Source organism: Heloderma suspectum, chromosome 1 (assembly GCF_057233095.1).
Source record: "Heloderma suspectum isolate Gila_16-S chromosome 1, 16-S_ref, whole genome shotgun sequence".
Classification (NCBI taxonomy): domain Eukaryota; kingdom Metazoa; phylum Chordata; class Lepidosauria; order Squamata; family Helodermatidae; genus Heloderma; species Heloderma suspectum.
Genome location: NC_139458.1, coordinates 378,349,546 through 378,364,748, shown reverse-complemented (window position 1 = coordinate 378,364,748; position 15,203 = coordinate 378,349,546). Strand labels below are relative to the sequence as shown.

At 41.1% G+C, this 15,203-nt stretch overlaps 1 protein-coding gene across 9 annotated transcripts in view; it reads right to left on the bottom strand.

Moving 5' to 3' along the window:
- BIRC6 (baculoviral IAP repeat containing 6) overlaps nucleotides 1-15,203 on the bottom strand; it is a 188,197-nt gene that overhangs the window by 16,968 nt on the left and 156,026 nt on the right. For all 9 annotated transcript variants that reach the window (XM_084828379.1, XM_084828376.1, XM_084828377.1 and 6 more), the window contains 3 exons: nucleotides 11,730-11,940; nucleotides 3,839-3,984; nucleotides 2,871-2,981 (listed from right to left, as the gene is read on the bottom strand). In XM_084828379.1, coding sequence (XP_084684505.1) covers nucleotides 2,871-2,981; nucleotides 3,839-3,984; nucleotides 11,730-11,940 — 468 coding nt within the window. The remainder of the gene's footprint in view (nucleotides 1-2,870; nucleotides 2,982-3,838; nucleotides 3,985-11,729; nucleotides 11,941-15,203) is intronic.

The following is a 15,203-nucleotide window of genomic DNA, read 5'->3' as shown; positions in this document are numbered from 1 at the left end:
GGTTCATTACAGATGCAAATCCTCGAAGACTCTCTGGCTACAAAGGAATGCCTCCAGGGGATTCAAATGGGAACACCGACATTGCCTGACATTGCCCAACATTACTCGCAGTTTGAAAGGGAGGCTATCTGGCTAGGCTAACTTAGGGAGGGGAGGTCCCGTCCCTTGCGTGATGCTTCCCTGTGTAGCCTCTCACACATTGCTCATCGGGTCAACCGTCTGAGCTCCGTCCCAATGTTTCCCTCTTAGCTCTGCGCCACCGCCTCACATCTCTTAGATCACAGTCCTCAAGCCCCTCCTCCTCCTGCTCGCTGCTTCTCACAGAGGGGGGTACGGAGGACGCTTCGTGCCCGGCCATCTGGCCATTGGTAACCTGAGAAGCATGCCTACCCATATCTGAACTGGCTTGTGAAAATGCCTCCCCCACTTCTGGCTATTCCTCTTCTGAATCTGAGCTTCTAACTATCTCCCTGTGCTCAGAATCAATCCTGACATCAGTAATGCCATATAGCTGAGATATTTTATTACTTTAAAGGCAATGCTCCTAGAACTAAACTTAAAATGCTTTAAAATGTGTTTTGGTTGTAACAAGGATGTATTTTTGTAATTGTTGAATGCTCTTATGAAACTTGTGAATCATGTAGAAACTGCTTGAGATTTTAAAGTAAAAAGATAAAAAGAGACGCCTGATTCCAGAGTCTTCTATCTAAGACTTCTGTGTGTTAATACCAGGAAAGTTGTAAACTTACAATTCCTTGGTGACACTTTGTACCTGGAATATGGCATGGGATATCACAATCAAGCTAAATACAAAAAATCCTATATCATAATATCCCTAGACAAGGACAAATCTTTTACAAATTACTTAAACAAATTATCACATCATGCATTAAGGTTAAAGGCTTGTGTTAACTCTCCTAGATATATTTTCTGTTCTCTTCCACTGGCAGAATGAAGCTGAATCTACTTGGCAGATATTTGTGTAAGATGAAATCATTACTCTTCCTTCTCTCAAATATATAAGCAGCAACTGTACATTCCCCAAACCAAACAGCATCTAATGAAGACTGAGAAGATTATGTGGAACATCTGAACGCTCTAAAAATTGTATATAGATTCTAAGTACTAGCCACATGGTGCTTATATGAGACAAGCAACTTAACCATGCACAGGACTTTCTGAGGTATGATTACAAAGTGCTGGCTTAAATTTCAACATACCATTTTTTTTTTTTTTGCTTTTCTTCTCAAATGTTTTCGGCAGATAGCTAGTTTTGTTAGGAGAACTGAAGAGAATTACAAGAAGTAGTTTTCACTTACTGAGGTTCCTGATGTCTAAAATAGGCTAAATAACACTAGGAGATTAACAACTATTCAAGACTTTTAACTGAAAATCCTCTGGAATTCTCACTCGTTGCCATAATTAGGCGCTTCTGAAGCTACTGAATGCTGGTTTATGAGATTCCCTCCTTGCATAGGGCATGATAAATCCGATGAATTACTTGTACATTATATCTCCAGTATCTATGGATTGGCTGTGATGTATGTCAGAAAGCAATCTTATTGCAAAAGAAATAGGAAAGGGAAGATCACAAATCTTGATTTATTAATACACCCTGCTTGGCTCAAAGTTCTTTGTATTTTAGAACTGCTTTGGAAATTGCATGAGTTACTTGTGCTTCCTCTCCACTTCAGACAATTTAGAAAAATTAAATGCTGATAATCAGTACACTTCAGAATTTTATTTCATTATGTGCCTGTGCTACCTTGAATATGTTTTTCTAACTATTGAAAGACTTAAGACTGTATACTATTGCTACTTAACCTTACAGTAACTGGTGAGTAAATCATCCAATATATGCCTAGAGGTTTTGAACTGTTGAGTTAATAAACTCTTACATCTAGATACATCCTTGCCATGATCTTTGCTCCTCCAGCTCCACCATCCTCCACTGTCTAAAGCTCTTCCGCTCCCTCAAAACATTCTTTGTCCCTTAATGCCCCATATGTTGGAACTGCCTCCCAGAACACCTGCATAATGCCACCCACTAATTCCCATGTTCTACACTGCAGTAACTAAGGGTGTAATCTTATGCTTCTGGGCGGGGGCGGGGGGGGGGGACATAGGATTGTTCGGTTTCTGGGCTCTGAGGCTGGAAACAGAGCTCCAGCCTTGAAGCCCAGAAACCGTGCTCCCCACTCCCACTCCCTCGTAGCTAGCACAGGTCTGGCTACATCTCCATGCTACGGAAACGGAGTGTGGAGATGGGAAAAGGGAGTGTTCCCAGGGGCAGGGATGGGAGGAGATGGGCATCAGCCATACGACATTTCCTATGGCCACCTCAGCAGCCTTCCCTCCCCCTCCGAAGCACCACTTCTAGATGGGTGAAATGGCCCATCTAGCAGAAATGCAGGGTAGCTGGAGAGTGGAGGTGAAGATCGCCTCCACACTCCAGCCACCCTGCATTGGATACTTGGCAGCCTCTGAATTCAGAGGCTGCTGACTTCATAGGATTGCCCCCTGAGTCTGCAACCAAGCATGTGTGAGAATCACATATTCTCTCCCATTTAATCCTACCTCCCCTCCGTCTCTTGTTTCTCCTGCATTGAATTTTAGATTGTAAGCTCCTTAGGGCAGGAACCTGTCCTCTTGTACTCTGCAAAGCACCGTGAAAACTGATGGCAATATATTAATGAAAATTATACCACCTGATCAGCTTTTCAGTCTCTCTCTCTCTCTCCTTTAATATGCATATATGTTCCACTAAGAAGTTGCTGGAAAACTAAGCATCATAGTGACTAAGGTCTCAGACATCCCTGTTTGTTTTTTGTCCTACAATACGGAAGTACACGGATTAATTTTCAACTTACCAAACTGGAGTTTTTTCATTACAACCACATATTTTTCTTCAAGGGATCTTAAAAGAGACAAAGGCTTGGGCTTCACTGCAGCTTTTTTAGAGTATTCAGCCAATTTTCTCTCTAAATTGTAAGAAAACAGACCGCATAAAACACAAATTTATTTTAAATGTAGCCTTCCAGTATGGCACCAAAGCAGCACTAACAAGTCAAACATATGTGATTGTAATTAGACTTTTTTTTGTAATTAGACAAAGGTAGACTTTTATAGAATCTGAAGACATTTCCCCCCATCCTATATGTGGGAAATTTCATACCTATAGGCCAAAATCAGGCCCCTGGCAACTTGCCCTTGGACCACTTTTAATTAGGATCCACCCTGCTTTTGGTCCAGCTCCAGCCCTACCACCAAAGTCTTAGTGAGGGGGATTTTTTAAGGAGAAGCAAAAGCACCATGGACAAAAGCTTCTATTAGTTTTGTCTTAGTAGCATCATCCTCTTTGGTTGATGTCCTGGAGAAATCCCAAGCATAGGAGTCCAGATGGAGGGATGGACAAGTACATATATGGGTAAATGCATGTGCGTGCCTGTGCATGAGTGTAGATGTATGCTGCATGGAGTCTTTGCACATAGGATGCAACCTACTACCAATTTACACAGACATTAGTTATATTTGGTCTAAATACAGCCCTTTTGTTTTTTAAATACACTGTTGCATCTGTTTACTAACCTATATGAAGTTGTGTGACACCTTGCTAACCTTGGTATTTTTCTAGAATCCGAGTAGAAGTATTAATAAAACTGAAGCAGTGTAAGGAACACAGTAGTTTTGATCCACCTGTCCATGTTTTCATCTAAAGTTGCTCCTCTTTAATCATTCATGTATCCTATTTGCTGAGAATCTTAGAAGTCAGGTCATTTCTACAATCTATCTACTTTATGCATGTATGCAGAAAAGGGCTGCTGCTGAGATTATCTACCTTGGTTTGCCTGGCGCAAACTTGTTGTAGCAGCATAAACTATCTCAGCAGTCCTTTGGATATCTGGCACCAAAAGCGTCAGCCCCTCTGGTTCTTGATCTGAAGTATCTGACTTCACTCCAGTTTTAGATTTGTCCTTTTTAGACCTGCAAAAAAAAAAAAAAGTGAGCAAAACTTTATGAAAACCTTTGATTAAACCTAAAAGTAAAAGTACATAAGAAATGGTCAGTGGAAACATTTGGTCAGTGGAAACACTTTGAAATGTAGATTTACTGATAGCTGTGAAATATAATCAAAGCGTACCTGCTTTTAGATTTAAGACCTGACTGAACAACAACAACAACAACAACAAGACCAATGAAGTATATATCTTTTAATGTTAAGGGAATGATTGGCAAGAAAAATATATCAGATAAGCTATCCTGCTTAAACATGAATGCCATATAGCAAAACAGAATTTTGAACTTTTTTGGTTCCAATTCCTGCTTAATCTTAGATAAACTGGTCAACTCTGAGAAAGGATCTGTTTTGATCTGACAGACTTGAATCTCACCATGTGACTCCATTACTCCTGCATCTCTTGCTTACAGATCTTTTATCATTCTTTAGTTTCTCAAATTAAAAACAAATGACTCTCAGTTCTTCCAGTATCTCAGCTTCTTTGTTTCAAAATTGGTTTAGGATTCTAAATACATTTTCTCTCTATCTGGATTTCTTTTTAATTGTTACTGATCTTCTTTCCAAGCTTTACCATTCAGATTCTATATTACTTTCTATTTATTTTCTGAGCAACAATATTAGTACTCTGTTATTGCTCTATCCCAGGGAAGGGGAACCTCTGGCTTGTGTACATTCCCTGTCTGGTCCACAAAGGATTTGGTTCCCTCTGCAGGCCTCACAGAGGGAACTGGGGGCTTGGGAAAGGGGTGGGAATCTCCCTTTGGGAAAGGGACAGGAATCACTGATCAGAGATAAAAGGGAATTCCCTTCCCCAAGGCCTCTGGAGGCTACCAGAGACTTGAGGAGGAGGCAGGGAGAGAAACATTCATTTTCTCTGATCAGTGATCGGAGAGAACTGGGGGATTTCCCTTAGAGCACTGCTCACCCTCCCAATTGTGCCAGGGTGTGGGGGAAGGCGCTAAGTGTTTTACCCACACCATACCTTCCCCTGTGCACTGTTATATCATCTGGCCTGTGGAGGGCTTGGGGGGAGGGGCATTTGGTTCCACACCCTTGCTCTGATCTCTATTCCTGATATTGTTGTTCATTCTCTTTTTTCTTTGTATGATTTTGATATCAGGGATTCTATTGTACTTATCTTTCATACTGTGTTTACAGTTTTAGTAATGGTTATTTCCTTTTCCCCAATGTATAGGTATCACTCACGGGACAGTATCCACTGGTGCCCTTCTGCCAGCGGGGCCCTCTGCTGTGAGCAGCCAGCCCCACCAATTCCCTTCAGCAAGTGATGCCCACCACTTGCAGATGGGAGATTTAGTGCTTCTGGGGGAAAGCCCCAAAATGAGTGGAAATGTTTGTTTCTGGAATGGGACAGGTTGGCAAAGCTCCTTTATTCCAGAAACAAATGTTGCCCCCGGAGGTGCTAAATCCCCATTCTGCAAGTGGTGGGTACTGCTTGCGAAAGGGAATCCGCAGGGCTGGCAGCTCCTGTGCTGTCTCCATTGGATACCGCCCAGTGTTCTGAGATAGACCCTTTGACCTCTGGTTCTCTTATTTAGTCTTCAGTATTAATAAACATATCTGTGTTGACAATACTCAGTTATTTATACCCCATTCAGTTGTTCTTCATGCTTAAAAGCTAAGAGTGGAGAATGGAACAGCAAAACTGTGCTGATGGCCCCACACCAGGGGTGGGGCCAACAGCACAGATCCACTTTCTCCATGTGGAGAACAACTGAATAGGCCTGATGTCTTTCAATGATTTGTCTTCTGCTAACCTTTCATCATATCATCCTGCTGCTCCTCACAACCATTTGCTCATTCTTCAAAGCTACGTCTTTCAAAGATAATATCTTATGTCATCTCCAACTCTGTTCTTCATGTTCCTTCTGTTTCTTTGTTGACATTTCTCCAGGTCTCAGTCTGGTCAGTGCTTGAATGGGAGACCACCTGGGAAACCCATGTATGGTACTTTGAGTTCCAAGATGGAAGAAAAGCAGAATAAAAATGTACTACACAAACAGAAGTCTTAATTTTATTTTTATCTTTCTCTTCTGCTTTCTAAATGTCATAATTAGCATGTCATTTTCAGTTGTCAAATATTGCTGAAGTCAGTTTTCTTTCTGTGGATCCTTTCCATAGTTTTCTTCATTCTTTTGGTCTTCTCTATTCCCACCTTAAGTCTGTGGTTCCTGTTTAGTATTCAGCTGTTCATTTCATTTTTTCTGCTAACAAATACGATAATTTCCCTTTACTTCTGATTTGTATTTGCTGCTTACCTCCTGCCTTTCTCATTCAATTTAAAATTCTATCACATCTTCAAATGTATTCATATTCTAGTTGCTGCTTATCTTTCATCTCTGATTTCCTTATATTCTCTTCCTCCTTGGTCTTTTGTCCTTCTGGTTATTTGATGGTTTATTCTCATCTCTTCATGCTTTTCCCCCCTTCTGCTCCTTATTTTGGATTTCTTTACTAGGTGATGTTTAACTTATTTCTTTCCTCTTTTTCAACTTCCATCAGCCCCAACCAGAATGGCCAATGGTCAGGAATGCTTAGAGCTGCAGTCCAAAACATCTGGATGGCATCAGGTTGGGGATAGGCTGAGCTGGCCTATGTATAATTCCTTTTGGCCCTCTTCAGTCACTCCATTTTTTGCATTATTTCTGTCTAAATTAGATTGAAAGCCCATATTGAGCAGGGCTTTTATGCATTTTGTACTGCACCTAGTTTCCTTTAGGTACTTCACAAATAATGGGTTGAATCCAATGGTGTCAAGTCCATTAGCGCAAAGCTTCTACCACCTGTGGAAAACCTGTTTTCATCCTTACAGAAGTGTCAAATCCAATACTTTAATTCCGCTTGTACAAGCTATTCTGAAACTCATTACAATGTCATTAGTCTAGGTGCTGCTTGTGCTAGTTGTACTAGGCGTTTTACTACAGTTGTGCAGCCTCCAGCAGAATGATGCCAACTCTTTTCTGATAGAAAAATCCTTAATCCTTCATTATATTATTCTTCACATTCAATAAGCTTTTATTTTTCTTCAGTATTTTATCAGTCACAGAGACTCATCTTTAAGGCTTTAATACATTAACACAAACAATGTGTTTCTATCTGTCCATTATCACACACAAAGAAGAGAAACAGGTTCTCGGGATGCAAAAATTTTTTATTGTAGGAAGCTTCCTACAATAATTCTTTTCTTGCATCCTGAGAACCTGTTTCTCTTCTCTGCAATTTACTTTGTAAGCTCACTTCCTCCTATTCACTCATTGTCACACACACCAACATAGCAAAAAGCTGTTTGTGCATGTAAGAATTAATTATTTCATGCTTTGATAGTTCCAAACATTTCCACCCCCTACCACCCAGAAATCAATGAGTATTTCAGGCTTTCTGTATATTTAAGAGAGGATGAATTCATGTGTACGTAAAAAATCTCTAAAACATTCAACACAGGCATAATTATGGTAATGCTGAAAGGCTTGGAAACTAATGAAATTCAAGCTATCCCTGGAGTATGTTCACATTTAAACACAGGATTTTTTTTTCTTGCACCAGATTTTAGTACCCACAGAATCAAGTATTTGGCTATAAGAAATGCTAGATATAGGGGTGAGTGGATAGTAAACATAGTAGTACAGCAGAAGCATAGGCTATGAAGATGATACTAAATATTCAAAGAAATTTACGCCTTCTTTTATACCCTGTGCCTCTGGTTCTACAATCAAGCTTGTTTCGGCAGAGGGCTAGGATTGCATTTATAAACTATCTTCTAATCTGTTTTATATCAGTTGCCTTTTTGGTGTTGGGATTCAAAAATTCCAGCACTGCTGATTACAAGGAAGACCTTATTACAGTTGCCCAGGGGACATTACATAGATGGGTTTATTAAATCTGTCTGCTTTGGTAGCACTGGTCGTATGTTAATGTAGCATCAGTTTCCCAGATGTATCAGCTAAGGAATCAGGATATATCTTGCTTTGTGCATGGCTAAAAGGTTATGAACACAGCAAATGCAGTCATCTGGGTTTGTAATAGGAGTATTCTGTATGACAAATTACAATAATCGTAATACAGACGGAAAAGTCATGTTTTCGAACATTGGTAAAACTATTGCCAGTTTTTGTCCAAACTTTGAGTCTCATTATATTCAATGCACCAACTTCTTTGTATTCTTGGTATTGTCATCGGTTTCTTGGATGAAGGTATTTTTTAATTATATCAAGCAGTGCAGGGGTAGCCACTGTGATGCCCCAGTGCACCCTCAAACACCTTTCTTCGTGCCTGCTGAGATACTCTACTCCTCCTACTTTGTGTTTTTTTAAACAACAACAATGACATTTCTTACTGGAGGCTGGGATTGCTTCAAAGCAAAGTGAGAGCCTCTAGCTGCTCCCATCTTCTTTTCCCATGAATACATCTGGGCCACAGGTGAGGCTCAGGGACATTCTTAAGAAATAATGATGGCAGGTGGCTGTAAGCTGATGCTTTCATCTGCAGTGCACCCAGTTTGTGCTGATGCCTGGGACATTTCCTCAAAATGCAAAATGCACCCACAAGCCCAGAGAGGTTGCCTACCCCTGAAGCAGGGTATCATTGCAGCAGCCTTTAGGGTAAATTCCTGTTTGCCTTAAAGGAGCAAAGCTGCAACTCTCTTGGGCTTCTTGGACTATGACAGCGTTGCAGGGGACACTGCATCATTACAACAGACTTCAAGGCAAAACTGGACAGGCATTGGCATAAAAGTGTTTATCATTTTATGTCTAAACTAGTGAAAGCAATGCAGGAAAGTCCTGCATTTGTTCATGAATACTTGAATCTGAATGAACATCATGTCTGGATTCAGAGATGTAACTGCTTTGCTTTTAATCCCATTTTATTGAATATCCTCTTTTTAATTTCAATTCATTCCAGAACTGGATAGTACAAGTTGGAGTGTTTCATATTCAACAACCAGAAGGGAGCTGTAGATTATATTTAATATTTTTTATCTCATGCTGTGTGATATATCCCCCTAGAACAACTCATCTAATAGGCTTCAGTATTCTCAGGTGTCTGGACATATGACTTCTTCCTAAATTGAAATTACATCAGTTCAGTTTGGGAGTGATTTTGCAAAACAGTTTCAGGATTTCACTTAAGATATTTACATAAGCTTGTTTATTAGAACTAATTCTTTTGATTCCTTCTAGCTGCACAGAGGGAAAAGGGCTGAAACATTAGAAAAAGCTGTTCATATAATCTCCAAAGTTGTCCTGAATGTACAAATCTGAAGGTAATCCCCAAAAACAGTAGTACAAAAAGGACAGATTCTGTTGTGATAGCTAGCTCCAAATTTAATTAGTTTACTTGCAGTAAATCTGATTATCCAGCACAACTAGTTCTGGTCCTCCAACACAACTGAATTAAACAATGATAATTAGTGTGCGCACTCCCGCCTCTTTGTAACAAGTATATTCTAGCGAAATTGCTATATCTTGAATTGGCAGTCAATATTTTTTTTTAACATGGCCAACATTCCCCAAGCACTTGAGGACCAGCCAAAAGAACCACCTGGGTGGTTGGACTATCCTCTGGCAACAGCGGCTCATTGTTTTGCAGAGGGAGGGCAACAGCCTCCCTCTCCTGCTTCCCCACAGCCTTCCAGAGACCTTTACTAGAGCCCACGCTGTCTCCCATCCTCCCCCTCCCCCCACCAGGTACAAATCCTTGCAATCACTCCCTGAGGTCTCTGTTCTGTTTCTCTTCCTGCACATGCACCTCTTCCCATCTCCTAGCGGCTCACCTCACCCATTTTGTGCATGCTCAAGGCTCAAAGGAAGGGCCTTTAAAGGCTAATTGACTTAGTGTGTATGTGAGACATTGCTTATGTTGTGCATTCTGTAAGGGTGGTGGTGATATGTGGAATGAAGAGAGGCCTGCACTGTGCCACAAATCCCATCTCGTCTCTGGAGACTGGAGGGGAAACAAGCAACTGGTAGGTTGTTGCTTTAACTCCAGTGTCCATTTTTTTACTTTTCCACTCACCTTTTTGCTCACTCCTCACCTCATCTTTCTCCCTTCCCACCTTTTCCTTCCCTCTCTTTGCCTTGCTTCTGCTCTTTCTCCTCCCTTTTTTCTTTACAGCCCTAGAAGTCCACCCCGCCACACACACCTATAGCAATGTTAGGGGGCGTGTGAGTATGTATGTGTGTGTGTGCATGAATATATGAGAAAGAGAGAGAGATGTGAATAGGATATATGCAGAGCAATCCTATGAAGGTTTACTAAGCATTAAATCCCAATGACTTCAATGGGCCATACTCCCATGTAAACATGCAGGACTGCAGCCTTAGGAAGGAGGGACAGATGAAGGAAGGAATCTCTGTGTGGATGAGGGGAGCCCCTTGCTAATAATTCTATTAAGAATCATTTTAATTACACATTTTTAAAATTAAAAATCATGCTGCCTTCTGTTCATCTGGTTTCTGTGGGATCAGAAAATGTGGTTTCAGGAGTACTTTTGTGTGATGGCTTCCTCATACTTCCCCGCTCTGCTCTGCATTCAGGATCTTGGTCAACTTACTGGTTTCAATATTACTTTCTGAAAAATGGGTTTCTGCTGGAGCAGGTAAATTGTGCGTTTTGTTCCTCAGTGCCCCCACCCCCCTGCCGCCTTGCACTCATCATGATCTTGCTTCAGTTTGCTTTTCTGAAAAATACATTTCTGCTGGAGCAGAAAAATATGGATTCTAAGGAGCAGTTTTCTTCCCTCAGATCCCCACTTTGTCCAGCTCCACCTACTGTCAGCTTTGTTGTTATCCCTGACTCTGCCTACCAATAGCTCCCCTGCCCATTGTCCCACTAGTCCCAATGGGAACTAGCCACCACTGTCTTCTGGATACCTAGAAGAAAAAGAATGTATAGTAAATCAAATTTTCTTCTCCTCCCTTCAGGTGGCCAGAGAACAGTTTAATATATTTATAAGAGTAGCCAGAACCTGCACAAAACAGCCTATCACTTGCTGCCAAGTCTCTGGCTACAGATGTACTACCGTATCTTAACAATGAAGATCTATTCTACTTGGCCAGCCTGTCCATGCAGCAATCTTGATGTCTGCCAATTCTGGAAACCAGGGTCCCCTCTGACGGAAGAGGCCTCTGAAATTACTTCTTAATTAAGAGTTGACAAAAGCCCTCCTTCCTGTCCATGAGACAGGGTTGGTTCTGAGGGGGTGGTGAACTCTCTGGTAAAGCTTTCTGCACAAGAGGCAGTGCTGTTACTGCTTAAAAGACTGACCTCTGAACAACTGAGAGAGAACCTTCATTTAGAAGATATTTTATTAATTAATTAATTAATTAATTCATTCATTCAATTTTTATACTGCCCAGTACTCTCTGGGCAGTTCACAAAATTCTTCTCTTTTCCCTTTGATTTGCTATCCACTCTAATAAGAACATAATACAAACTGTGTTTGATATAGGACAATATTTGCTTAAAGAATGTAGACTTCAACCTAGTTCACAGTGATTCGGTAAACCTGTGTCTGATCTATATGCAGGAAATGATTTTGACAGGACAAACTTTTAATTATGTGAACCCACACCTGTAGTATGAAGTAGTACAGCCCAGGTACAGATTTATCACCTTAGTGAGAAAAGTTTTCAGTTAAAATGGTAACATATTATGCCATTTCTTAAAGTAGGAAAAGATTTTAAGGAAATACCTCAGTCGATTAGTATAGGTATCCACACACGTCTTCATTTTAGCCAAGAGAGTTCCAACTGAAGCTTGGGACTCCAACTGTTCTTCTTCCTCTTCTCCATTTTCCCCAGACAGAGGCAGTAACAATGGCACCATAGATATGCATGAAGCAATAGCACGGAGAAGCTCTAACAGAGCTCTGTAGAGGGGGACATGCCTGGCCATATCCAATACTAGAAGGAAGGAAAGAAAGAAAGCAACATGGTAAGAACTCCACCCATCTAGACTTACCCAAGATAGTTCGCATACAGCAGGCACAATTGCTCATTACAGATGCTTGTTCAATGGGAATTTAAACAATCACATCATACTGCCACAACAAAATTGGGTAATTTTACTGTAGACTGCAAAAAAAACTGTACAGAACCTATTATTCTTACTATGCAATATTAATAACAAGATCCATGTGATATAGTTTATCAGTTCATTTACTAAGGAAGTATTTTTGAAGAACTGTAATTCTCAAATCAAACATTACACACGCTCCTATTATTTTAAAATCACTGACAGCATGAAGAAAGGAACATCTAAAACTGCAAATCCGAAATTGAGCATCTAATTACTGGGGGGTGGTGGTGGTGCAGTTGTTGGTAGATGCTCTTATTCAAACTTGGCAAAAACATGAAGAACCACCAAATATGGAAGTATAAGAACAGGAGCAACTGATTAAGCAGAAGCACTTTTAAGTTAGATTTAGTGGTTATACAATATGACACTGTGATTCAAAAGGAATAACAAACAAGAAAGGAAGTAACTTTGCTGTTCCACTAAGTCCTGGCAAGACCTCAATTAGGAATATGGCATTACATTTTGGAAATCATGGTTCAAGGATACTGACTGGTTGGGGATAGGGACACTGGTGCACAGAGTCCATAAACTCATATATAGCCAGGCAACTGATACTATTTAAAGTCATAACATAAAGCATATGTTGCCACAGAGTAGCTGGGTTCACACAACATGACAACCCACACTCAAAGCTGAGTACAGGTTGTCATTGAACTGTGGGTTGTTGTGTTGTATGAACTCAGCTGCACTAATAAACCTTGGTTTGTTACCCATGAACAACCCACAAAGAGAACCCATAGTTTATTGTTGGGCTGTGAACTGCGAGTTGTTCGTGGTTAACAACCCATGGTTTGTTAGGACAGCTAGGTTCACATAACACAACAACCCATGTTTCAATTACAACCCATGGTTCAACCCATACTCAACCTTGAATATGGGTTATCATGTTGTGTGAACCCAGTCAGTCTCTCAGTGACATCAATGGTGGGCTTGTCCATCCTATCCACCAGCTGAACTACCCTCCAATAAAAACCCAGATTGAAATAATTTGGTAGACCAGGGCAGACAAGTTAGCAGTGGGGCTCTCTAGACCTCCCCAGAAATACTGCAAAGTGATACTCTGCAGTATTTCTTTTGCAGAAATTCTGCAAAAGAAATACTGCCCTTGGTTTGGCAGAAGGACGTTTCTTGTTCTGTTTGGTTTGTTTACAACATTTTTAACCCACTCTTAGGGCACTTGCTTCTCAGAGCAGCTAACACATTAAAAATACTTCCCCAATCCCCCACCCCAAATAAAAGAGATGATGGCTGACTTCTCAGAATGGCCTTGTATAGCATTATGAGAATGAGCTGCCGTGAGCCTCAGGCTCATGTAGTTCTCCTCTGGTGTGCCTGCGAAGATAAGCTTGGAAATGTTCACTTCTGTTTTAGATTGACTGCACTTTCTTATGACATCCAAATTCCAATACACTGTGGTTAATCTGAACTACAGTTTTTTTAAACTAGCCAATTTCAAATCCCAGTTCATGAAATTGGCTTGTTTCAACAAACCATAGTTCAGGTTAACCACAGTCTAGGGATCAGATTATATGCTAAACTATGGTTAATCTAAAAGCAAAGTGAAACCTTCTGATCTGTCATGCCAGAGGAGGAAAGGGGAGTACGAAAGCATGAGTTTTGCTGTGGCTCGTAATCATAATGCTAAACCATGGTTCAGCATCACATCTGAACACAGTCTTTATGTATGTATATTTTGATGGATTTTTTTTTAACAGAATACAAAATTCAAGACATTATTACTTTTTAGACTACTTTAAGTAATACAGAGTATTACTCCTAAGGGAACATGATGCTCACTGGAAGGCAACAAAATAAATTAAGATCAGAGAGAAATGTAGATTGCTTACTTGCAACTGTAGTCTTTTGAGTAGTCATCTGTGCATTCACACATATGGGCTCTGTGCCTGTGCTGAGCCTCATTCGGAAAGCTTCTATAGCTGAGGTATGTTTTAGCGGGAACCCTCCCCCGCCATCCACTGTGCATGTCCTAGTGGGTTCCCGCCCGTTCCAATGGTTTGTATGACCAATGGTTTGTATGACCCATGAAGCCAATCTTTGGGAAGAGACAGGCGAGCCCTTCTTGAGACCACCATAACTAACAAAAAGGTGCTGTATGACATGGAAAGGTGTTGTCCTGGATTTGTAAAACGCCAATGCCCTCCTGACATTGAGAGCATGCAACTTTCTCTCCAGGTCAGAAGAAGGGTCTGGGAAGAAAGCTGGTAATGATATCATTTGGTTGATGTGGAAATCTGAGACCACTTTCGGCAGAAAGTCAGTGTCCGGTCTCAGATCAACCTTGTCCTTGTGAAAATCATGTAGGGATGATCCACTCTTAAGGCACAGAGTTCACTAACACATCGAGAGGACAAGATGGCAACCAAGAAAGCAACTTTCCATTAAAGGAGGTGAAGGCCTGTCATGGCCAGAGCTTTGAAGGGCTTAGAGAGAAGGGATGTAAGACAACAGAGAGACCCCACTGAGGAACCAGAGTGCAAACTGGACGAGCCAAGTTCATTAGACCCCACAGGAACTGATGAGCAGTAGGGTGAGTAAAGAGGGAAAAACCTTGAACTGGCCCTTTGAAACAAGAAAGAGCTTCCAAATAAACTCTTATGGATGAAAGTTTTAAACCTTTTTGAAACAAACTACACAGAAAAAGAAGAACATTCTCCACCGATGCCTGAAGAGGATCGAAAGCATGAAGATCAGCAAAAATCAGAAAAGAAGTCCATTTTGAAGCACAGGACCAATGGATAGCCAGCTTCCTAGCCACATCTAGGAGTGCTTGAACTCCGAGTGGAACACAAGGAAAAACATTCATAGCCGAATCCTCCAAGCCGCTAGCTTCAGGGTGTCGAGAGCTGGGTGACGAATCCTGTCTCGGTCCCGAGAGAGCAGGTCTGGAACTTGCAGAAGGTGCAAGAATTGTCTCCTTGACAGATGCAGTAGGGTTGAAAACCATGGCTGCCTTGGCCACAAAGGAGCAATTAGAATGCAGTCTGTCTTGTCATGTGCTACCTTCTGCAGCACTTGGAGAGGAAAGGAAACGGCAGGAACAGGTAAAAAAAGTTCCCCTCGCCACTGT